Raw genomic sequence first — 25,355 nt, 5'->3', positions numbered from 1 at the left:
AGGCTTTCTGCAGTAGCGGGGGCTACTCTCGTTGCGGTGAAAGGACTTCTCACTGCAGCGCCTTCTCTTGCTGTGGAGCACACGCTCTAGGTGCACTGGCTTCAGTAGCTGTGCTGCACAGGCTCAGTGGCTGTGGCTCAAGGGCTGCAGAGTGTGGGCTCAGTAGTTGTGGTCACGGGCTTAGTTGCTCTGCGGCATGTGGCATCTTCCCAGACCAGGGATCGAACCTGTGTTCCCTGCATTGGCAGGCAGGTTATTACCCACTGGACCATCAGGGAAGTCCCAGAGCATCCTGTTTTAAAACTCAGAAAGAAATCAGATACCTTAAAGTCATATGGACTAAAAAAATAAAATAAGCACAATGTGCGAGTTGTGAGTCATGTTTCTTTTGTTGCAAAATGAGGACTATAGCCCAGGAGAAGGCATTTCAGGTAGCTCTGAGAAACTGCTCCAGAGCGGCAGGGGGAAAGGTCAGTATATATGTGATTTTGGTGAAGGAGGAGTACATGCAATCAAAGTTTCTGCAAGTCACATGGAGCAGTCATCACCATGAAGGATTTGGGTACTTTTCTAGATATTTAGAAAGTGAAAGTGTTAGTCTCTCAGTCATGTCTGACTCTTTGTGACCCCACTTACTGTAGCCAGCCAGGCTCCTCTGTCCATGGAATTCTCAGGCAGGAATACTGGAGTGGATTACCATTTCCTTCTCCAGGGGATCTCTCTACCCAGGGATTGAACCCAGGTCTCCCACATGGCAGGCAGATTCTTTACTGTCTGAGCCACCATATGAACATGACTTCAGTTCAGTTCAGTTCAGTTCAGTTACTCAGTCATGTCTGACTCTTTGTGACCCCATGGACTGCACCATGCCAGGCTTCCCTGTCCATCGCCAACTCCCAGAGTTTACTCAAACCCATGCCCATTGAGTTGGTGATGCCAGCCAACCATCTCATCCTCTGTCGTCCCCTTCTCCTCCTGCCTTCGATCTTTCCCAGCATCAGGGTCTTTTCCATTGAGTTGGTTCTTCATATCAGGTGGCCAAAGTATTGGAACTTCAGCTTCAGCATCAGTCCTTCCAATGAATATTCAGGACTGATGTCCTTTAGGATGGAGTGGATGGATCTCCTTGCAGTCCAAGGGACTCTTCTCCAACATCACAGTTCAAAAGCATCAATTCTTTGGCCTGCGCTCATAAAATCAGCTCCTGAAAATATCTAACTCTCTGAAGACGTGTTCTATCAGTCCCCCGCTCCTGCCTCCACTGAGGACAGAGTGCCTCATTTCTGCTCTCCACCCTTAGCTCCTTTCAGGGGATGTGGAAAGTCAGCAGCTGCATCAGCACATGATTTGATCCTTGTAGAGGTAGGTGGCAAGTGCCAATGGCAACTGCCAGTTTGTAGGTGACAGTCATAACTGGGAGGTGAGTAACTTTCTCTTCTTTTGATAGAATCCATGATCACATCCATTGGAAACCCAATACAAGTGTTGAAAGTTAAAGAGACGTTTGGGACTTGGATAAGAGAGTCCGCTAACAAGAGTGATGAACGCGTCTGGGTGACTGAACATTTCTCAGGTGCTTTTTACTTGGCAGAGAATCCATATCTCTGTTGTAATTTTATCTTTCCTCTGTTGCCTCCCTTCAGGCTTATCCTGTTTCTGTGTCTGAAATCCTTGCTCACTGGTGTAACAGAATTGCATTTTTATAATTTTAGAAAGCCCAAATGAGTGGGCAGAATGCTCTTCTCAGTTGAGCACACTGGTGACAAGCCTCACAGTTCAGATAATAGGGACATGACCAGGGCACCTCCATGGTCGCTTTTTGGCGAAGTGTCCGGGAGGAAACTGATAAACCCTTTATCCTGACTGATAAACCCTTTATAAACCCTGAAACCATAATGAAGAAGAAATGCCAGAGACATTTTGTTGTTTTGCACAGGCTCTCTTTCTTTGAGGAGAACCCTTTTGGCCACTCTTCTCAGATAGTGCAGTAGAGTAGGGGAGTGCTCAGTCTCAGCACTGCAGGGGGGCGGGTGAGGTGTCATCTTGAAGGTCTACTGCACCACACTGTCCCAAACAGACGTGCGCAGGAATTGCAGCGGCCCCAGGCCGGAAGAGGGCTGGCCATGCCTACTAGTCAGAGCAACAGCTCAGACATGCTACTCTGGTTTCATCCAGGCACACTCATCAGCTGGCAGTAACTGTCCGGATGACCAGCTGAAAGGGAATCTGTGACTCTAAAGGGAAGAGCAAGGCCATTGAGGCAGCATGGCCCCCTTGGAGTGCAGTGGTGGGAGGTGGCCGCACGGGTGCTCTTCACGATGCAGGCCTGTGGAAGTCTGACAGAAAAGTTGATGAAATTGTAGGGGAGGGCATGGTACCGTTTTCCTGGGAGGAGCAAAGGCAACTCTGGTTACTGTGTTCAAAAGATGGTTCAGGAATCCACGGAAGAGAATTGGCCTTGGGGTTTGGGAGCCTAGAATCTTGCAACTGGACAAGGACCCTTGCAGGACGTCTGACTCTCACCTTCTGTCCTTTTACCCCTCCTCCCCCGACTCACCTCCGAGCTGTGACTGCCTTTCCCTGATTCCCCTCCTACAGGCATCAGGGTGAAGGAATTCGAAGACCAGCCCTCACTGCTGAACGGCAGTTACACGCTCATCCACCTCCCATACTATTTCCACGGCTGTGGGCACACTGTTCACAATAACTCTCTCTACTACCACAAGGGAGGCTCCAACACCATAGTGAGGTGAGTCCTTCAGGGCCCCGCTGCCCCTCCTCACCCATCCCAGCTAGCACCTACTGTGCGTGGCGCTTTAGTCACACTTCAGCTACTTAAGGGAAGGGACTGTGGTTCTACCCTCTTTATGTTCCTGGGGCCTGACACACAGCCAGAGGTCAGTCAGGGTTTGCTGACTGAATGAACCGCAGGCAACAAGGAGTGAACCCCCATTGCATTTATTGCTGGTCTGGAACCAAGTGCAAGTTCAGGGCCAGAGAGAAGGAGGCTGGGAGTGATGGGGAGATTGGGGGCGGCGGGGGAGCGCGCAGAAGCTTTCTTACCCTTTAGGAAAGAAAGAGCAGAATCCAGGCCTCCCTCTGGCAGGAAGGTGTCACACCCCCAAATCAGTTTTGTTCTGAAAACTGTTGGGTGTGAAGAATTTCGTGTCACAGCTGAGATCTCTGAGAACTAGAGACTGCAAGGCCTTCAGGTGGTTCTGTCGTCCCGACAGAGCCCTCACCAAGCCGCCTCCACATGCCCGCCATTTTCCCATGGGCAGGAGAGGTGGCCACCCAGGTAGTCGGGGCCCAGGACAGCGGCCCAGGCTTCCTGGCTCCGCACAAGAATTGCTAAAGGTTGTCTGCATGGCTCAAGAAGAAATCAAATGCTGGGCTTTAGAAGCAGATGTCATCTTGGGCAAATCAAGGGAGCAGTGAACTCAGTCAAGTTCCAACCCTCCCACCTACTTATTTGTGACCTCAGAGGAGAGACACCACTTCCGGTAATTTCTGTGTCCTCACTACAAATGGAAAGATGGATGAGAACCTCTGCAGCCCTCCAACTGTACTCCCATTGGAAATGACAATTCCAGTGTTATGAAAGCCGTGGTCCTCATCATTCCAAACAAGAGACCTGTATCTTGAGGAAGGACTGGATTCCCTCATGGGCATGGGCTTGCTAGTACATCATGTGGTCAAACCAACCACGTCAGACACCCACGTCAGCTGTGGCTGGAGGCACCCCCTCCTGTGCCTCTGCACCACCTCCCCCCCTGGGTTCCCTCACCACCTCAGCACCTCCTGGCTACCTCATCTAGACAGAATCTTACACTAAAAGAAAAAGATAACTGACCTGCCACCCATTCAGAAGCCCTCTCTCCCCGCACACTGCTTTCTGTGACGTTTGTTCCCATTCAGTCCCGTGGCTCCCTGCATGTGAACATGTGCCAATTCGCTTCAGTCGTGTCTGACTCTTTTTGACCCCATGGACTGTAGCCCACCAGCCTCCTCTGTCCATGGGATTCTCTAGGCAAGAATATGGAGTGGATTGCCATTCTCTCCTCCAGGGGATCTTCCCAGCCCAGCAATCCAACACACATCTCTTTTGTCTCCTGCCTTGGCAGGCAGGGTCTTTACCACTAGGAAGCCTTGTGGCTGCCATATATAGAGCCACCCAGGTGGCACAGTGGTAAAGAATCCACCTGCCAAACAGGCTCAATCAAAGCTGTTCAATCTACAGGAAGATTCCCTGTAGAAGGGAATGGCTACCCACTCCAGTATTCTTTCCTGGGAGATCCCTTGGACAGAGGAGCCTGGCAGGCTACACTGCATGGGATCACAAAAGGGTCACACATGACTGAGCAACTGAGAGCAGTTACGTGGGGTATTCTGGGGTAAATGAGGCCCAGAGGAGGATTGGCCACCCTAAGAAAGAGTGGCTTCTAATGACACTAAGCTTGTGTGAGGTTAGAACAACTATACTGGGGCCCTGCTCTAGTGCCTGGCTACAGTCTGGGAGGAGAATCAGAGGCAGACTGGAATTAGACCCTTTTTTGCTGGAAGAGATGAGCCTCTTCAAGAAAAGCAACTGTAAGTGCCAGTATCAGACAGGGACCCAGTGGCAGTCCTGAATCCCTGGCATTCAGAGGAAGGGAGCCCTGAGAGCAGAGATGGGCATGAAAGACCTTCTCAAGCCCTCACTCTTATCTAGTTTCTTTTCAAATTTACTTCAGGATTTCTTAACTGGTTTCAAGCTTGCTGTACTCCATTGCAGACCTGCAGCTTCGCACCTGTCACAGTTCTTCTGTTGCTCAATGGCGCCCTCTAGTGCTTTTCTTTTCTTTTAACCTTGAGTCCCTGAATTTTCATTCCTGAAGCTGAATCAAAATCCACTTTGCTATGATGTAGGTTTGGAGTCTGCCAGATCAAACAGCCTCCAGGAGCTGAGGGGCATGGGGTTTCACGCCGTCACTTCATTGATCTCCTTGTTTACCCAAGAAAGAAAAGTGACTTCACAGCCATGAGTTTGCTCCTTCACTTCTCAGCTGCTGACTTCCTTCATTGAGCCTGCTGTGAAATTTTTATCTTAAAACTCCAGCGTGGAGTAGAGGAATCACCCCAAACATGGAGATCAAAAGCCTAAGTTTAAACTGCTTATCTGTATTCCTGAGCTGGTCACATCTCCTTTTCTCATTAGTAAAATGAAATGACAGACTAGATTATCTTTTAAGGCCCCTTGCAGCTTTGAGGGGGCATATCAGGAGATCAGCAGACACCTGAGGATTCAGGAAGTGAAGGACTTTTACCAGGGTCACATGGTTAGTAGGTGGACACTGAGATGCAGTCACCAGCCTCTGCATCCTCACTGCTCACGGTGTTGCAGATGCAATAGCAGAATGAGCACAACCTGCAACTTATTAGAAATGCAGAATCCCAGGCCCCACCCTAGGTGAACAGAGGAGCCTAAAAACCACCCTGGTCCATAAAAATGGTGTCTCATATCTGCTTTTTTTTTTTACACACATTTCAGGTTTGAATTTGGCAAAGAAACATCCCAAACTCTGAAGCTTGAAAATGCCTTGTATTTTGATCGAAAATACCTCTTTGCGAATTCCAAGACGTACTTCAATTTAGCTGTAGATGAAAAGGGCCTTTGGATTATCTATGCTTCCAGCGTGGACGGCTCAAGCATCCTTGTTGCACAGCTGGAGGCGAGGACCTTCTCCGTGGTGCAGCACATCAACACTACATACCCCAAGTCCAAGGCTGGCAATGCCTTCATTGCCCGAGGGATCCTCTATGTCACTGACACCAAAGATACGCGGATAACGTTTGCCTTTGATCTGTTAGGAGGGAAACAGATCAATGCAAACTTTGCTCTAAGAACTTCCCAGTCTGTTCTTGCCATGTTATCATACAATATGAGAGACCAGCATTTGTATTCTTGGGAAGATGGCCATTTAATGCTTTATCCTGTGCAATTTCTGTCAGCTGCGTTACACCAGTGATAGGAAGCCTTCTATTCCCCTCAGTAAATTTCAGCTGTTCTCTGGTACCATGTGTGTCCCAATAGGAAACTTGTCTTTAAGGGCGGTCAGGTAATTAGCTGTCATAATCTCACGACATGGGCGCTTATGTGGTGTTTCCCCTTGAATTCTGATTCTGTAGGGGGAAATAACAGACTGGAACTCAAAGATGGCTGGCATTTGGTAATTCCTTCACAAACTAGCTGGGCAAGTTACCTCTGCCTCTTTAGGTCTTGTTTTTCCCACTGGTAATATGAAAGGGCTGGCTAAGCTGATTGGTAAGATTTCCTTACCTGTAGGGAATTCTGTGATTCCTAGCTGTTGCTGCTCTCGCAACTTTTATGTATTTGGTTTTGGATTTTATTTTTGGCTTTTAGCCATGGCTGAGCAGATTTACCTCTGAGTTGATCAGCCTGGTGGCCTGAGCAATAAATTCCTTAGTGCCGACTTATGTTTATTGTTTTGGAAGTTGCACTGACCCTTTAAGGCTGTTGAGGTACCTTATTACCCCTAACTTATTACCTTTCTCTGCATCTTCACCTGCCACCAGAGCGTCAAAGTGGGCATCATCCTTAGCTCCTGATTACCACACCAAAATTAGCCAAAGCCAGGAATAGCTGCCTGCATTGAAGCAGAAAGAGGCGCTTCTGGATTCCTGTCAATTTCTGACCATGCCGACCTGCAGCTGGGCTCGTAAACATTGAGTCTGCAGGTCTTGCAGGGTCTTTCTGCCCTAGATCTGGATCTGCTCTCAGAGCAAACACTGTGCAAGTGGACATTAATCCAGCGAGAACCTTGAGAGGCACTTTGCAATTTTCAGAAGAAAGGTGCCATTCGTGGGTATTATCTAGAACAGGGATGGGCAAACTGTGACCCTTGGGCCAAAGGCAGCCCATCGTTTCTGTAAATAAAGTTTTATTCAACACAATCAGAGGCATTTGCGTATTATCACAGTCATCGGCGTATTATAGGCTGTGACTACTTTTGCTGTATACTGGCAGTGTTGAATCACTCTAAGAAAGTTGAGTAACAGCTCCCCAAACCTAAAACATTTATCTTCTGGCCCTTTACAGCAGTAGTTTGCCAACCCCTGATCTAGAATAGTAAAGTGAGCCTGATTCTTAGAAGGGCTTATTCACCTGAGCCTGTTTGTTATATTTTTTTTGTTTCAGACTAAAAAGTGGTCATTTATATGCTTTGAGTTTATAGTAAAGCGCAAGGGTGAGAACAGCATAAAATTAAGTGTGTCCCCCAAAAGAGCAGTTAATGAACTGTTCTTACCCTAATGTAGTTTTTCTTTTTAATATGTGTTATCTGGCTTTTTTCTCCTTGTGACTTTTTAAAAAATTTTAATTGGTGAACAATTACTTTATAACTACCCAAATATAGTTATAAAGAATGTGATCTGGTCCCTTTGGATGCCAGGAGAAAATCCAGTTTAACTTGCTCCTAGTTCAGTTCAGTCGCTCAGTTGTGTTTACTCTTTGCAACCCCATGGGCTGCAGCATGCAGGCTTCCCTGTCCATCACTAACTCCCAGAGCTCACTCAAACTCAGGTCCATCGAGTCGGTGATGCCATCCAGCCATCTCATCCTCTGTCGTCCCCTTCTCCTCCCGCCTTCGATCTTTCCCAGCATCAGAGTCTTTTCTAAGGAGTCAGTTCTTCACATCAGGTGGCCAAAGAATTGGAGCTTCAGCTTCAGCATCAGTCCTTCCAATGAATATTCAGGACTGATCTCCTTTAGGATGGACTGGTTGGATCTCCTTGCAGTCCAAGGGACTCTCAAGAGTCTTCTCTTACACCACAGTTCAAAAGCATCAATTCTTTGGCACTCAGCTTTCTTTATAGTCGAACTCTCACATCCATACATGACCACTGGAAAAACGATAGCCTTGACTAGATGGACCTTTGTTGGCAAAGTAATGTCTCTGCTTTTTAGTATGCTGTCTAGGTTGGTCATAGATTTTCTTCCAAGGAGCAAGTGTCTTTTAATTTCATGGCTGCAGTCACCATGATTTTGGAGCCCAAGAAAATAAAGTCTCTCACTGTTTGCATTGCTTCCCCATCCATTTGCCATGACGTGATGGGACGGGATGCCATGATCTTAATTTTTTGAATGTTGAGTTTTAAGTCAGCTTTTTCACTCTCCTCTTTCACTTTCATCAAGAGGCTTTTTAGTTCTTCTTTGCTTTCTGCCATAAGGGTGGTGTCATCTGCATATCTGAGGTTATTGATATATCTCCCGGTAATCTTGATTCCAGCTTGTGCTTCATCCAGCCCAGCATTTCGCGTGATGTACTCTGCATATAAGTTAAATAAGCAGGGTGACAATATACAGCCTTGATGTACCCCTTTCCCAGTTTGGAACCAGTCTGTTGTTCCATGTCCAGTTCTAACTGTTGCTTCCTGACCTGCATACAGGTTTCTCAAGAGGCAGGTCAGGTGGTCTGGTATTCCCATCTGTTGAAGAATTTTTCACAGTTTATTGTGATCCACACAGTCAAAGGCTTTGGCATAGTCAATAAAGCAGAAATAGATGTTTTTCTGGAACTTTCTTGCTTTTTCTGTGTTACAGCAGATTTTTCAATTTGATCTCTGGTTCCTCTGCCTTTTCTAAATCCAGCTTGAACATCTGGAAGTTCACAGTTCACGTACTGTTGAAGCCTGGCTTGAAGAATTTTGAGCATTACCTTGCTAAAGTGTGAGACGAGTGCAATTGTGCAGTAGTTTGAACATTCTTTGGTGCTGCCTTTCTTTGGGATTGGAATGAAAACTGACCTATTCATTGGAATGAAAACAGGCCTCAGGAGTCCTGTGGCCACTGCTGAGTTTTCCAAATTTGCTGGCATATTGAATGCAGGACTCTAACATCATCATCTTTTAGGGTTTGAAATAGCTCAACTGGAATTCCATCACCTTCACTAGCTTTGTGGTGATGCTTCCTAAGGCCCACCTGACTTCATACTACAGGATGTCTGGTTCTAGGTGAGTGATCACACCATCGTCGTTATCTGGGTCATTAAGATCTTTTCATATAGTTCTTCTGTGTACTTGCTCCTAAATGCCCTTAAATACACATATTTTCTGCCAACTCGGTTCTTCAGATACCCTTCAGCCCAGCACTGAGGTCCAGGCAGGGCCACAGAGAGTAGAGAGGAGTCCTGGGGTCCTACAGTCAGGAAAGAGACCTAGGGAAATACTTATGTAAAGATGTTTTCGGCAATTTGCCCTCACTGAGTACATGTATGTGTTAGGGGGGAGCTTCTGAAACTTTTTCACTGGAGCATCATTGATTCTCAGTGGCCCTGAGTCCTGGTTTTATACCATGTTAGTGGAAGCATTTTAAAACTCAGGGAATGTGCAGATTGAAACATTTGAGTCTCCACACCCCCTGAATAAACCTAGGCAGCTATGAGGGAATTTGTTGTTGCTGTGTTCTCAAAATAATGGGTATTTGAAACTTTCCCCCCACTTTTTAATTAGATTGGTTGTGTCATGTCATCACAGCTTTTTAAAAAAATGTCCTCTTCAGATTCATGTTTTATAACAAAGTAAAATAGAGTTTCATGTTCAAGATCAATGTGTTTAATATGTGCTACTCTTCTTTTAAAGTATTTAAAAATATATGTTGGCTGTTTCTGGACACAGGGGACCTGAATATGTATATAATTTCATAGTGATGATTATAATAGTAATATACACAATACTAACTGTACATACAGTAACAACCAAAAGAGGTTAGTTATTGAATTAGCCCATATTTCTTTTAGAAAAAGTTTTAGAAACCTCAGTCTTGGTATTTGATTTATCTTGGCACCCTTAACTGTTGGTAAGGAATCATATACTCACTGCTAGAGACATATAGATCGGGATTTCTCGCTCTCTCTTTTTTTTTTTTTTTTGCTATGGTAGAGTAATATAAGGACAACTGAGTTTGATCAACAAACAAAAATTAGTGAGTAATTTCATAATAGGATTGAAAAGTTTGTCTTTACAGAGTGAAAAGAATTCAGATTTTACTCATTCTTTCCTGCAAACAGTGCTTGATTTTAAAAAAGGTTTGAGCTCACTGCTAAAATAGAAGGTACCAGTTAATATTTTTAAGTCAAGATATCATTTTAGCAGTTTACATTGATGCTTATAAGCAAAGTTACTTTAAAGCACTTTTCAAACATTTGCACTTCTGATGTCAGAATCAAACCAGATAATTCCCTAATTCTTCTTTAATCTAAAGCCAATAACTTCCCACCAGAGAGTAAACAGAACCATCCCTCTCAACCTCAGAGGTTGGGTGGACTCATTTCAAAGCATTTTCTTGCAAACTGATATTGTGTCCTATCACTTAGCCCAGGTGTTATGACAAAGAACGAATCCTGGGAGGAAAGTTTTAAAATGAGGAGTTCTGATCTTAGGTGCCTCCACAGTCTGTTACCTTCCAAGGTTGCAAGATAAAAAGTCAAACAAGACTCTAAAATTCTTAAAGAACCAGGTGTCTCTTTCTAACTGCACTGACTACATTTTGACTGTGACCAGCTGATCACAGACCATCTAAAGGAGAGGTTCACGACGGAGCTTTTCAGTTTTCATGCAGCTGCTATGACCTGGTGAACCACATCATTAAAAGCCATCATTTCCAATCTGTAACCACAGATTCTAAGCTATTTTGAACAACGAATGGATCATGGTGAATGTATCTTTTTTGGTTGTAATTTATTTAACTTTAATTAGTCAATAAAAATAATCATTGCTGAACATAATCACATGTTGAAACAAGTGTACTGTTATTACCTCCTGTTAATTTATACATAATGTTTAGAAGAAAAAATAACCAAAAACCAGTATTGTGGTAGAATTATATTCATATTTGTTGGTCCTCTATTCAAACTCTCATAGTTTGCTGGCTCCTTCTGAGTACTGAAAAAAGTCATTAATATGGATTGTTTTCTCTATCAGAAAACATGAAAAATGTGCTGCTAGTTACTAAAACTAGATACAGACGTAAGTGCAATGAAGATTTGTTAGTTTATTGGCTTAGTTTAGGCAACTAAAAAGGACATGATGTTACAGGCTAAACAGAGAAGGAATTTTAAAAATTGGATTTGTGTGAATTTGGGCAAGTCTTTTAATCTCTCAGAAGCTCTGTGTCATCTGTAAAATGTGGATAGTACTACTTACCTCCTTCGGTTTTTCCATGTGAAATGAAAAGTGCTCTAAAAATTATATGATTCTTGATAAATCATGAGTGGTACTTTTATATTTCAAACCTTCAGGGAACCAGAGCAACCCTGCTATTCTTTCAGCCTTATTCAGGGGCTGCTGAGCTGAGTGAGAGGCACACAGCATCAACAGTGTCTCTCTGCTGATCTGTATGACTAGGGAGTTAACACTTCAGGCCACCAAAAAAATGGTCCCTTAGTCATGCTACAAATTTACAGTAAAACTGCCCTCAAATCATGAAAAAAAAATTTCAAGGACCCACTGTTTTGGCCTAGAGAACTTCTTTATAACCTTCCCCAGAAGAGTCTCTGTTCCTGACAGGCCCAGGCATGCACTGCTGATGACTTTTGTCATGAAAATAATACGAAGCAAAAAAGAAATAAAAGTCCTCAGAGAAAATAGCCTTTCCCCTTTACCTGGACCGTTCAGACTTTGCATAGGATGCTAACATATCCAGTTTTATAGCTGTTCACTGTAAGATTTAAAATAAGAAATAAATTAACCTGTCTCCCTACTTTCCCCTCCAAACAATCTGTCATGATCAGCCTCAAAAATTGAGCTACTTGAACAGTGGTTGTTAAACTACTTTCTAAAAATCTAAAAAAATTAATTCTAAAATTGATAAAGTCTTGTGTCTAGCAACCTGGCTTGGTTAGTGTTCCAAATTCATTGCCAAGAAGCCACATACACAATCACAGGATTACAAAAGGTCAACACTAGATAGAACCTTCACATAAAAACCATTCCAAGCTTCTCATTTTAAAGCCTAGAAAAGTGAACCCAGAGAAGTTTCACCTAACATCACAGCTTAAGTGTCATGGTGAAGATAAGACATTGTTTCCTAACTTTATGATCATGGTTTCCACCTTACTCATACATGTCCAAGAGAAGGATCTGGTCTTTGGAAAAAGACAGTAATTAACTTTGAAGATTTTTTTTCAAAAGGCGTTCCTTTTTAAAAAGCTGTATCTAGAAGAATTTGCCAATTTAAGCCTGCTACTGCTAAGTCACTTCAGTCGTGTCCGACTCTGTGCAACCCCATCGATGGCAGCCCACCAGGCTCCCCCGTTTCTCGGATTCTCCAGGCAAGAACACTGGAGTGGGTTGCCATTTCCTTCTCCAATGCATGAAAGTGAAAAGTGAAAGGGAAGTCGCTCTGTCGTATCCGACTCTTAGCGACCCCATGGACTGCAGCCTACCAGGCTCCTTCATTCATAGGATTTTCCAGGCAAGAGTACTGGAGTGGGGTGCCATTGCCTTCTCCAATTTAAGCCTACTCAGGCATAGAACACTCCCCAACAAAGAATTCCTCAACAGTCGTCACCTTCCAAGAGGTAGATAAATAAGCTGGCACAGCACTGCTTGTTACTCTAAAAATTGCCTCACCATTGGACAACCCTTCCTGCCCAAATGTTTTCGAGACATCAATGTAACTGCTGCTTGGTGCTTACCATCTATGTGTCATGGTCTCTTCTAGGCAATGGAACACGTCATTTCATTATTTCACTTGAGCATCATAGATGCTCAAATGGAAAAGTCCTTGTTGTTGTTTTTCAGTTGCTAAGTCGTGTCTGACTCTTTGCAACCCCGTGGACTGCAGCATGCCAGGTTTCCCTGTCCTTCACAATGTCCCAGAGTTTGATCAAGCTCATGTCCATTGATATCCTTCTTAAACATCATTTATTCTCTCTGGCCAATGTGTTTATCCTCTCTCCAAGCATAGTAAACACTGTGATGTACCCACTACATGGATTCCACATCAGGAAAGACTTTCTGCCCCTGGTGCTGGGAGTGCTGTCAGGATATACCCTTCAGCTGTCAGACCCTTCAGGATTTGCCTTGTCTGCAGAGATTTGCTTCACCCAGGAAGCATCTCCTCATCCAGTGATGGATCAGTGTGAGTATAAAGGCTTGGACAATTCAGCCCAACTTGGAACTGCTGTAAAGGGCCATTCTAGTACCAGAGATCCCTGTGGCTCAGCCAGACCTGTCACTGGGCCTGCATCACAGACTTTTCTTTCTGCTATCCTGCTTCCTACTCCTGCAGACCTCCCAAAGGTATTGATAGTAAGGGCACCGTTTAATGACACCCTGCTAACTAAGCTCCATCTCAGAATTTGCTTCCCGAGGAACCTGTTGTAGAGTTGCCAGGTGAAATGCAGTTTGCCCAGCTAAACTTTAATTTCAGATAAATAACAATTTTAAAATTTAAATATGTCCCAGAAATGGCAGGGGATATACTTATACTATGGGTCAGGAAGATTCCCTGGAGAAGGAAATGGCAACCCACTCCAGTACTCTTGCCTAGAAAATCCCATGGACAGAGGAGCCTGGTGCAGGCTACTGTCCATGGGGTCGTAAAGAGTCAGACATGACTGAGCTACTTCATTTTCTTTCTTTCTATACTTATACTAGGGGCTTCCCAGATGGCTCAGTGGGTAAAGAATCTGCCTGTAATGCAGGGAAAGAGGAGAGTGAAAAAGTTGGCTTAAAGCTCAACACTCAGCAAACTAAGGTCATGGCATCTGGTCCCATCAATTCATGGCAGATAGATGGGGAAACAGTGGAAACAGTCACTGACTTTATTTTTCTGGGCTCCAAAATCACTGCGGATGGCGATTGCAGCCATGAAATTAAAAGACGCTTGCTCCTTGGAAGGAAAGTCCAACCTAGACAGCATATTAAAAAGCAGAGACATTACTTTGCCAACAAAGGTCCATCTAGTCAAGGCTATCGTTTTTCCAGTGGTCATGTATGGATGTGAGAGTTGGACTATAAAGAAAGCTGAGCACCAAAGAATTGATGCTTTTAAACTGTGGTGTTGGAGAAGACTCTTGAGAGTCCCTTGGACTGCAAGGAGATCCAACCAGTCCATCCTAAAGGAGATCAGTCCTGGGTGTTCATTGGAAGGACTGATGTTGAGGCTGAAACTCCAATACTTTGGCCACCTGATGTGAAGAGCTGATTCATTGGAAAAGACCCTGATGCTGGGAAAGATTGAGGGCAAGAGGAGAACGGGACGACAGAGGATGAGATGGTTGTATGGCCATCATCGACTCGATGGACATGGGTTTGGGTGGACTCCAGGAGTTGGTGATGGACAGGGAGACTTGGCGTGCTGTGGTTCATGGGGTCACAAAGAGTCGGACACACTGAGTGACTGAACTGAACTGAACTGAATGCAGGACACGTGGGTTCAATCCCTGAGTCAGGAAGATCCCCTGGAAAATGAAATGGCAACCCACTGCAGTATTCTTGCCTGAGGACTCCCATGGACCGTCCATGGTTACAGTCCAAAGGGTTGCAAAGAATCAGACATGACTGAGTGACTAAGCACATACTTACACTAAAAGTTTTATTCATCCAAAATTCATAATTTAACTGGGAGTTCTGTATTTATATTTGCTAAATCTGGCACCCCTAATCTGAAGTGGTCCCAGAAAGAAACTGCTGATGCAGCTTTGGAGCTGAATCATCCACCACCCTGTTTGTAACAGGGACCTCATGGCTGATGGTGACTGAGCAAAAATGGCCAGTGAGATGAGCTGGTCCAATCATTAAAGCTTTCATTGGTGGGAAGCTGGAATGATGTGGCAGTGGGAAAGGAATGCATCAGCTAGTGTTATGTATCAGGTGTTAGAGATCATGAAGAAACAGGGAACCAAAGGATCATGAAATCAGGTGGCTCTTGCTAAGGAAAAAAGATAATAAACAGGTGAGAGCAATTGCCAACTGAAAGTTACGTGGAAAGCCCAGGGCCTCCTTAACAGCATGCAAAGAGGCTCTTGACTTCTGCAGTGGAAGGCAGAGAAAGCTGAAGACCAGACCGCGGACTTGAAGATCAGCTCCAAAGAAGCTTTTTGCCAAGCTTCAAAGAAAATTAAACTCCCAACAAAAGAAGGTTGCCACACCAAGGTGAGGACCTGGCCAGGAAAAGGTTGGGACTCTGCCATCTGGGATGGGGCTATCCGGGTCGGCCGTTTCCAAAGTGCCATTTGTGGTCATTTAGAAATAATGGGGAAATTCAAGGATGCATTAGATCAAGTTTGTTGGCAAATTTATTTTCTGTAAAAGGCTTGATAATAAATATTTTAGGTTCTGTGGGCCACACCATCTCTGTTGCAACTCCTGAATTCTGCTGCGGTGGCTAAAAAACTCACAAACAATAGGTCAATGAGTGAGCATGGCTGATTCCAATACAGCTTGGTTTATGGACGCTGACATTTGAATTTTATCATTTTATGTGTCACAAAATGGTTTTAACTATTCTTTTTAAAGATGACTTTTAAAAATAATCTATTTTTGTCTGTGCTGGGTCTTCATTGCTGTGCACGGGCTTTCTCTAGTTGTGGCGAGCGGGAGCTCCTCCTGTGCGCAGGCTTCATATTGCCATGGTTTCTCTTGTTGTGGAGCATGGGCTCTACCTAGGCCCATGGGCTTCAGTAACTGTGGTTCACAGGCTTAGCTGCCCCACGAAGTGTGGAATTTTTCTGGACCGGGGATTCTTTACCATTGGACCACCAGAGAAGTCCTGGTTTTAACTATTTAAAAATGTAAAAACCATTCTTAGCTTGCAGTGCACAAAAAAGGTGTGGGCTGGATTTGACCTACACCTAATTTCAGGTTGCTGAAACCTGATATAATTTCATGATTTATAATAAATATATATTGGTCTTTGTCTACTTTCTGGCATAGAGCTCCTAGACCTCAAAATTTCCTGTGATGAGCGCCATTAAAGTGTCTTTTGTTGTTAATGAAGTGACTTTTGGAAAGTCCCTAGGTAATGTAAACACAGGGACTACTTACCAGTATAGGCAGCCATGATTAGGATTGGAACTTTCAGTCCCACTGCAACCTCCAGGGAGGGGAGCATAGTTGGAGGTTGAATCAATCACCAGTGGCAAATGATTCAATCAATCATGCCTATATGATGAAGTCTCCATAAAAATCCAAAAGGACACGGTTTGGAGAACTTATAGGTTGGTAAACATGTGGAGATGTGGGGGGGCGGGGGGGGGCATGAAACCTCCAAGTCCTTTTGGTATGCCTTGCCCTATGCATCTCTTCCATCTGGCTATTCCTGAGTTTTGTCATTTTATAGTGGTAATCTAGTAAGGAAAACGTTCCTCTGAATTCTGTGAGATGCTGTTGCAAATTAATCTCAACCAAGGAGGAAGTCGCTGGAACTTCAGAAGCACAGGAAACTGCATGGCCTTGGGTTTGGCGTCTGAAGCAGGGGCACCTGTGCAGGACTGCGCCCTTAGCCTGTGGGCTCTTGTGCTATCTCCAGGGAGATGATGTCAGAACTGAGTAGAATTTTAAGACACCAACGAATATCCAAGAATCTTGTAGTGTGAGAAAACTCCCACACATCTGGTGTCAGAAGCACTCTGTTTTGTTGTAGTGTGAAAGTAAAAGAAAAGCTAGAAAACTGAATTTTCCCTTATTCACCTGGGTTAAGTCATGCTATCCCGCATGGTAATTTTTCTTTCTTACATATACATAGATCCCTTTTATAGGATCCCTGTTATATATAACAGTACATAGATACTCTTTTATATTCTTTTCCCATGTAGGTCATTACAGAGTATTGAGTAGAGTGCTACCATAGTAAGTCCTTATTTATCTATGTTCAAATGATACTTATATTTAAGAACATTTTATTGCTAGAGGATGGAGGTCATTGTGTCAACTTAAGAATTGTTGCACAAACAGCGTAAAATACTTCATCTTCTCCAAAGCAATACCATGGTGGTTGGCAACATCAGTGTCATCAGAGTTCACTTGAGTGCTGTGAGATGTGTACCAAATGCTTCACATATCTGATATAATTCTCATAGAAAGTCCATAAGGTATAAATATTATCCACATTTTCCAGATTAAAAGATATTAAGAAATTCACTCTAACTCAGTTTGTAAATGGTGAAATTAAGATTCAAATTTGAGAAGTCAGATACCAGAGCCCACACTGTGAGTAACTGCTCTTTCCTGCCTCTCAGAAAGAAACCCAGGGGTGTGGTAGTGAAGTGGTAGCCAGATTGCTGTAGGATTCCTCACTGCTTCAGTTTCTTTGTCGGGCTTCCTAGCAGAAAGGCAAGCAAAGATGTCTGAATATATTCGGGTAACCAAAGATGAAAATGACGAGCCCATTGGAATACTATCATAAAATGATGGGACAATGCAGCCCAGCTTCTAGGGGCACATGGTCTGCCCTACAGGAAGCCCAGTGCCTCAGTATATGAGAGGTATTCTGCATGCCCCTAAGGCTGGCTGAGGGAATCTGGTGTATGATGTCAACTACCACAACAAGAACAAAAGAAAAATGGATGCTCCGTCAGCAGTGACCAGGAGAAAAGTAGTCCAGAAATAGTGTTGGGTCTCCCATGGGAAACAGCAGGATCTAAAAGAGTATTTTAGTACCCTTGGAGAGGTTCTTAGGGTTCAGGTCAAGAAAGATACTACAACTGGTCATTCCGGGACTTCCTTGGTGGCCCAGTGGCTAAGACTCTGCACTCCCAATACAGAGGGCCTGGGTTCGATCCCTGTTCAGGGAATTATTAACAGATCCCACATGCCACAACTAAAAGTTCACATGCCACAACTAATAGCACCCGACACAGCCAAATAAATGCATATTCTAAAAACTGATCATTTGAAAGGATTTGACTTGGTTCATTTTACAGAATATGAAACCCAGGTGAAAGTCATGTCACAGCAACATGTGATAGATGGACAACAGTGTGACTGTAAACTTCCAAATTCTAAGCAAAGCCCAGAGGAGCCTTTGGGAAGCAGAAAGGTGTTTACTGGGTGCTGTACAGAGGACATGACTGCTGATGAGCTGCAGCAGTTCTTTTCCCAGTACGGGAAGTGGTAGATGTCTTCAATCCCATGCTGTTCAGGGCTTTTGCCTTTGTTCCATTTGCAGATGATCAGGTTGCCCAGTCTCTCTGTGGAGAGGACGTGACCATTAAAGGAACTGGCATACATATTTCCAAGGCTGAACCTAAACACAATAGCAACAGCAGTGGAAGATGTGGTGGTGATCCAGGTGGCTTTGGGAGTCAGGGTGGATTTGGTAGATGAGCAGTAGAGAGGGCGGAGCTGGTTTGGGAAATAGGGTGAAGTTGCTCAGTCGTGTCTGACTCTTTGCGACCCCATGGACTGTAGCCTACCAGGCTTCTCTGTCCATGGGATTCTCCAGGCAAGGATACTGGAGTGGGTTACCATTTCCTTCTCCAGGGGATCTCCTGACCCACGGATCAAACCCAGGTCTCCCACATTGGAGGCAGATCCTTTAACCTCTGAGCCACCAGGGAGTAATATGGGCAGACGGAGGAATGTTGGTGCTTTTTGCATTAGTCCAGCAATGATGGCTGCAGCTCTGCACAGCAGCTGGGGTGTGATGGGCATGTTAGCCAGTCACCAGAACCAGCCAGGCCTCTCAGGTCATAACCAAAGCCAAGGCAGCATGCAGAGGGAGCCAAGTCAGGCTTTTGGTACTGGAAATAACTCTTAGAGTGGTTCTAATTCAGGTGCAGCAGTTGGTTGTAGATCAGCATCAAATGCAGGCAGTGGTTTTAATGTAGGCTTTGGCCCAAGCATGGATTCTGAATCTTCTGGCTAGGGAATGTTGACTTTGGGTTATGGTTAGTTTGTATAAACTGGTGGTAATTCAAATTTTTCTAAATGCATGGTAAGTATATTGTAAAATATGTATTTAAGAATTTTTATTTTTTAATATAAATTTATTTATTTTAATTGAAGGTTAATCACTTTACAATATTGTATTGGTTTTGCCATACATCAACATGAATCCACCACAGGTATATATGTGTTCCCCATCCTGAACCCCCTCCCTCCTCCTTCCCTGTACCATCCCTCTGGGTCATCCCAGTGCACCAGCCCCAAGCATCCAGTCTCATGCATCAAACCTAGACTGGCAATTCGTTTTATATATGATATTATACGTTTCAATGCCATTCTTCTAAATCATCCCACCCTCTCCCTCTCCCACAGAGTCCAAAAGACTGTTCTATACATCTGTGTCTCTTTTGCTGTCTCACATACAGGGTTATCGTTACCATCTTTCTAAATTCCATATGTATGCGTTAGTATACTGTATTGGTGTTTTTCTTTCTGGCGTACTTCACTCTGTATAATAGGCTCCAGTTTCATCCACCTCATTAGAACTGATTCAAATGTATTCTTTTTAATGGCTGAGTAATACTCCATCGTGCATATGTACCACAGCTTTCTAAAATTGGCTTGTTCAGTGTGGAGTATATTCAGCAGTATATCTGGCATTTTTCTTTAGAAAAAGAGCTAAATTTTTTAAGTTTTGTTACATAAAGGGTTGAAGTATTGAGTGTTTGAAAGTGAACTGCTATTAACCTTATTGATAAAACAACACACTACAATTGATATCAAAATGTTTCTCCTGAAATATTTTATCCATGGACTTGTGAAGTGAATTCTTTGCATGCTCAAAATGGAAACGATTGATTAGAACCACGTTTTTCTTGTTTTCATTCAAACCCCACCATATCAAGTTTTTTCCTTGGGAAATCTCTTTGGAGAGCATGGTGTCACAGTGCTTGGTTCTTTTGGTTTTTTGTTTTGTTTTGTTTTGTTTTTGTTTTTTTAACACTTGTCTCCTTCATGTACAAAAGTACAATACAAAGCCTTCATTTGATCTTTGCAGTTCATCTCATTTCAAATGTTTATGGAAGAAGCACTTTGGTGAAAGTAGTGCTGTAAATAATTCTACCATAGGAATACTTCTGTCTACATGCTTTCTCATTCAAGAATTCTTATCACGCTGCACAAGCTGCATCTTTGATTGTATGTGTCTCATTTTTGTACACTACTCTTTATTTCATGGACTTGTATCAATGCTGTGAATGCAAGGCTGTGATATGGAACCAGAGGCCTGTTAAAACTTCTGAAACCTTGTGTGGGATTGATGATGGTGCCAGTATGAGCGAGGAAAGGAAAGAGCGTGTGCAGAGATTTGGTGGTGCATAACGGATATTTTTTAACTTGGCAAGATGTGTCTCTCAGCCCTGTGGCTTTGGTAACAGAGTGTGCTGAGAGCAGTGATAGCAAATAACATACAAATGTTTTTTGCATTCAAAGGACATCTGCATCTGTTGGAAGACTTTTAGGTTTGTTCTTAGTTAACCTACGTTAGCTGAATGTGTTAAGTGAAACGATGTTTGTATTTTCCCTTTTTGTCAACTACTGTGAATGCTGTATGGTGTGTGTCCTCTTCTGTCACAGATCTGTAAGTGTGGTAATGTGAACTGAAGCTGAGGGGCTGAGAACATGTACTGAGCTTATGGTGTGCTTTGTAGGAGTACTTAGAAGCAGAGTTCACTAGTGACCTCACGGTGTCTCCAAGTAAGGTGGAAGTTCAGACGTCTGAGGCTTACCCATAAGAGTGCTGTGTGCTGCAGCTCTGTCTCCTGTGCTTGGATGCTTTTTTACAAGAGTTGTCAATGCTGGAAATTCTTAAATAAAACTGATTTAAGTGATAATATGTATTTGGTTTGCAGCCCTGAATGCAAAAAACTCAAAGCAGTTAATTCTCCTTTTTTGACCCTTTTGAGATGAAATTTTCATGAAGTTTCTTGGCAATAGTTCATTTTGCTTCAAATAAACTTATTTGAAAAGTTGTCTGAAGTCAAATGGATTTCTCACTTGTCATACATAGACAGCTGATACCCAGATTCAACTGCTATTTGTTCTTGCATTGCCCAAAATGAAAAGTTTTTGTTTTGCTTTTTCAAATCTAGTTTTTAATGTCTAGGTGACTGCAGCTAAAATGCTAAGCAGTACCCTCTAGCTTTTTCTTAGTGCCTCTGTGCATATGGGTGATGTTCTATTTGCATGGCCTATATAAATCTCCTTTGAGAAATCATGACTTCTAAAAATATTCATATTTGAAGGAGTGGGCAAAACAATGTTAATTATTTTAAAATGCTTCGTAGCAAAGCTTGTCAATTGAAATGCAAGGAATATCAGCACCTTTCTAGTTGGGGATTAATTGCAATAAGGATAAAGTAGAAGAAACCCCAAATAATCTTGTGCCTGAAATCTGTCAAGAAGCCTGATAGCTTTAAGAACTAGCAATGTGGGTTGTCTATCTGTGGAAGTGTTAAGCGAAATGGTCTTTGTCTTCCAAAAGTGAGGAAATAGTTTTATTGATAAAGGTGTAAACGTGTTAGTTGCTCAATTGTGTCTGACTCTTTGCAACCCTGTGGGCTATATAGAGCCTTCCAGGCTCCTCTGTCCAAGGAATTCTCCAGGCAAGAATACTGGAGTGGATTGCCATTCCCTTCTCCAAGGGATCTTCCCAACCCAGGGATCCAACACAGGCCTCCTGCATTGCAGGCAGATTCCTTTACTGTCTGAGCCAATGGAAAAGCGAACAATATTGATAAAATAGCTTACAAAACTCAGGCACTGGAGATGCATTGTTAAGTATGTAAAAGCAGTAATATATTGCTTCTCTATTGTAGTTAAATTGTAACTAACTTCTGTGAGAGTCGAGCTCCTTTTCTAATGGAAGAATGACAGTTTTGTGCTGATAATTAATGCCCTTATCTAATTAGATTATGATAAATAAATTTGTCATTTTACAGGTTACACGTTAAAATTTTATAAATGAAGCCATCCTTCAGACTTATGGTCACCACATCATTTTATTCAGTTTCCTCAGTAAAAGTATCTTGCCTTGATTTAACTTTTTTCTGCATCTAAACTGCATGATTTCCAAACCTTGTACTATGTGATTTTTACATTTTAGCACTTGCACTATTATCCAGCAGAAGTAAAATGGTAACACTTAAAATGGTATTCAGGGACCTCCAAAGACTAAACAGACAAAACTTCAAAGAGCTCAGGGTAAATTAACTTTGTCAAGGTCATGGTTTTAATCCCTTATTAACACTTGCATAAATCTGGTTACCAGTCTTAGAAAGATTTGAATGTTGAGAACAACCATCTATTAACATGTTTATGGTATGACATAGCTATGGGTAGTTAATTATACATTACAAAAAAATTGTTTTGAAGTTTAAAGTAAACTATTTGGCAAAGATTTGTTTTTAAAGTGTATTTGGTTATCTAAATGCATTCATTCCAAAATCTTTTTCTGAACCAGTTGAATAAAAATTTTTGTTGCCACCACAAAAAAAAAAAGAAAAAGAAAGAAAAGCCTAGGATCCCTCCATTCTTTCTAGCTCCTTTGATCCTTCCAGTACAGTAGAAAGGCTAAAGGCACAGCTACATGACAGCGGTTTCCTGTCTTATTTGGTGAGTCTCATTCCTAAGAGTCTGGAGATGAAATAAATACCGGCAACCTGCTTCATTTGGCAGAAGAGGTAGCCATCTTTCTGTTTGATTTCTCTTTCTCTTTACCCTACCCCTCTTTTGCTCTAGATGTACTCTGGCTAATGTTAACATCGGCCCTCCACCTTCCCTTTGGTTCCTATTAAAGGTACCGAGTCCAAACTCAATCTCTAGGCCACACAGTCGCCAGGCCAACAAATCCAAGCAAGGTGTGGAGGCATGGAATACGACTTTAGTAAGAAAGCTGGCTGACCGAGAAGATGGCAGACTAGTGTCTCAAAATACCCATTTATCAGGGTCAGGATGCCAGGCTCTTTTGTAGAACAGAGATGGAGGTAGGAGGCAGTAAGGAAATAAAGTAAAAAGGCAGAATGCAGAGGGACAGGCAGTGAAGAATCAAAGTAAAAAGGGGCAGGCAGACTTGCAAAACAGCTCTAGGAACTGCCAACTTCTGAAAGGAATGTGTTAATCTCTTCTCTCCTGTAGGTAATCACAGATGTGCAGGGTCAGATTATCTCCCTGTGAGCTGAGCAAAGACAATTTAGCCCAGCAGTCAGGTAGAAGGGCTGGGTTTTCTGAGGCACTGCATTCTATATGATTATAATTACAACAACACCAAAAAGCAAGTCAAAAACAGTTCCAATATGGAATCAGAATTAGATCTCTGCAACTTTAGCATGGTATATCATGTCCGTCTTTTACTTTTAATCTGTGAGTAGGAAGATACTCTAGAAAAGGAAATGACAACCTGCTCCAGTATTCTTGCCTGGAAAATTCCATTCACAGAGGATGCTGGTGTGCTACAGTCCATGGGGTCGCCAAAGAGTTGGACATGGGAACATGTGTACTCAGTACAGGACATCATACTGAAATATTTTTTTGTAGGCAGCATGTATTTAAGTTGTGGTTTTCCCCCAGTCTCCTATGCCCTCTGAATTGAGGTACTTAAACAAGGGACTTGTAAACTATAGCTTGGCAGACAGCCTGTATTTGTAAATAATAATTTATTGAAACATAACCACATCCATTTCTTTGTTTTGACTGTGGCTACTTTTATGCTACAGCAAAACAGTTATGTAGTTGCAGCAAAGACTTCATAACTGGCAAAGGTAAACTATTTACCTTCTAGCCCTTTAAGAAAAGGTTTGCTGATCTTTGGTTTACACCATTTACGTCTAATGTGAGAAGGCAATGGCAACCCACTCCAGTACCCTTGCCTGGAACATCCCATGGGTGCAGTCCATGGCGTCGCGAAGAGTCGGACACGACTGAGTAACTTCACTTCCACTTTTCAGTTTCGTGCATTAAAGAAGGAAATGGCAACCCATTCCAGTGTTCTTGCCTGGAGAATCCCAGGGACGGGGGAGCCTGGTGGGCTGCCGTCTATGGGGTCACACAGAGTTGGACACAACTGAAGCAACTTCACAGCAGCAGCAGCAGCAGCATTGATCAATAAGGCTGGTTTACATCTACCTTCTTGCTGTTGTCTAATGTGTCCTTTCTTCCCCTTTCTCACTTGCTGCCGTCTTATGGACAAGTGAAAACTTTTTATAGCTTCACCTTATTTCCTTTATTCACTTAGTAGTTATTAGTTCTTTTTGTGTTATTTTACTTTATACTGTGAATCTTTATCACAGTCTACCTTCAACAACACACTAGTTTATACTCAGTGTAAGAACTTTGACAACATACTTTCATTCCCCTTTCCTGGCCTTTTTGATATTGTTGTCATGTATTTCACCAGGACATATGTTATAAAACCAGAAATGTTTGTATTGTATTATTTTTGTTTGAAGCAAGGTGATTCTCTTTTAAAGAGAGCTAAATAGTGAGATATAAGTTTTATATAATTTCCCAATGTAGTTTTCACTACTGGTGCTCTTCTCTCTTTGTGTAGAACCAGACCTCCTTGTGGTACCATTTTCTTTTGGCTTCATGGACTGACTTCCTTTACTTTTCTTTCCAATTTCTTTTATATGGATCTACTGGTAACAAATTCTTTGACCTTTTGCATAGTTAAGAGACTTCATTTCATGTTTAGGGAGAGCTGGCAATCAGTTCTTTGTTGGTTGGATTTTTTTCCCTCCAGTTTTATGGAGATATGATTGGTATATAACCTTAGTTTTAGCTGTTGTCTACTTAAATGGTCACAACCTAAAGGTTGAGAGTAAAGTTTTATTTGGTGGGAATTTTTAGGACTCAAGCCCAGGAGATAGCATCTCAAGTGACCCTGAGAGAACCGTTCCAAGGAGGAAGGGGGAGAAGTCAGATTATATAGGAGTTTGCAACAAAGGGCAGGTAGTCTGAACATCAAAATATTATTGTTAATTAAGGAAAATGGTATATCTCAAGTTAAGAAATTTAGCATTGTTCAGTGTATGGGAATCAAGATTGCCGGGAGAAATATCAATAACCTCAGATATGCAGATGACACCATCTTTATGGCAGAAAGCGAAGAACTAAAGAGACGCTTGATGAAACAGGAAAGTGAAAAAGTTGGCTTAAAACTCAACATTCAGAAAACTAAGATCATGGCATCCAGTCCCATCACTTCATGGCAAATAAATGGGGAAGCAATGGCAACAGTGACAGGCTATTTTGGGGGCCTCTAAAATCACTGCAGATGGTGACTGTGTTGTAGCCACTCATTCCGGGAAACAAACTCACTCAGAAGGACAATGCAGATAGTGGAGTGCAGTTTATTACACCGGCGGGCCCCAGGCAGAGTCTCCTCTTAGCCAAGGACCCCGACCAGT

At 42.9% G+C, this 25,355-nt stretch overlaps 1 protein-coding gene and 1 pseudogene across 1 annotated transcript in view; both read left to right on the top strand.

The window, feature by feature from the left end:
- GLDN (gliomedin) overlaps positions 1–6,008 on the top strand; it is a 56,149-nt gene extending 50,141 nt beyond the window's left edge. Inside the window, exons 8-10 of the mRNA XM_052647120.1 lie at positions 1,448–1,573; positions 2,599–2,749; positions 5,531–6,008. Coding sequence (XP_052503080.1) covers positions 1,448–1,573; positions 2,599–2,749; positions 5,531–6,008 — 755 coding nt within the window. The remainder of the gene's footprint in view (positions 1–1,447; positions 1,574–2,598; positions 2,750–5,530) is intronic.
- An 11,339-nt stretch (positions 6,009–17,347) lies between these two features.
- On the top strand, positions 17,348–18,898 carry LOC128054811 (TAR DNA-binding protein 43-like; annotated as a pseudogene).
- Positions 18,899–25,355: the final 6,457 nt, after the last annotated feature.

Source organism: Budorcas taxicolor, chromosome 10 (genome assembly GCF_023091745.1).
Source record: "Budorcas taxicolor isolate Tak-1 chromosome 10, Takin1.1, whole genome shotgun sequence".
NCBI lineage: Eukaryota > Metazoa > Chordata > Mammalia > Artiodactyla > Bovidae > Budorcas > Budorcas taxicolor.
Note: the sequence above shows the minus strand (reverse complement) of the source record. Positions and strands in the feature narration are given on the sequence as shown.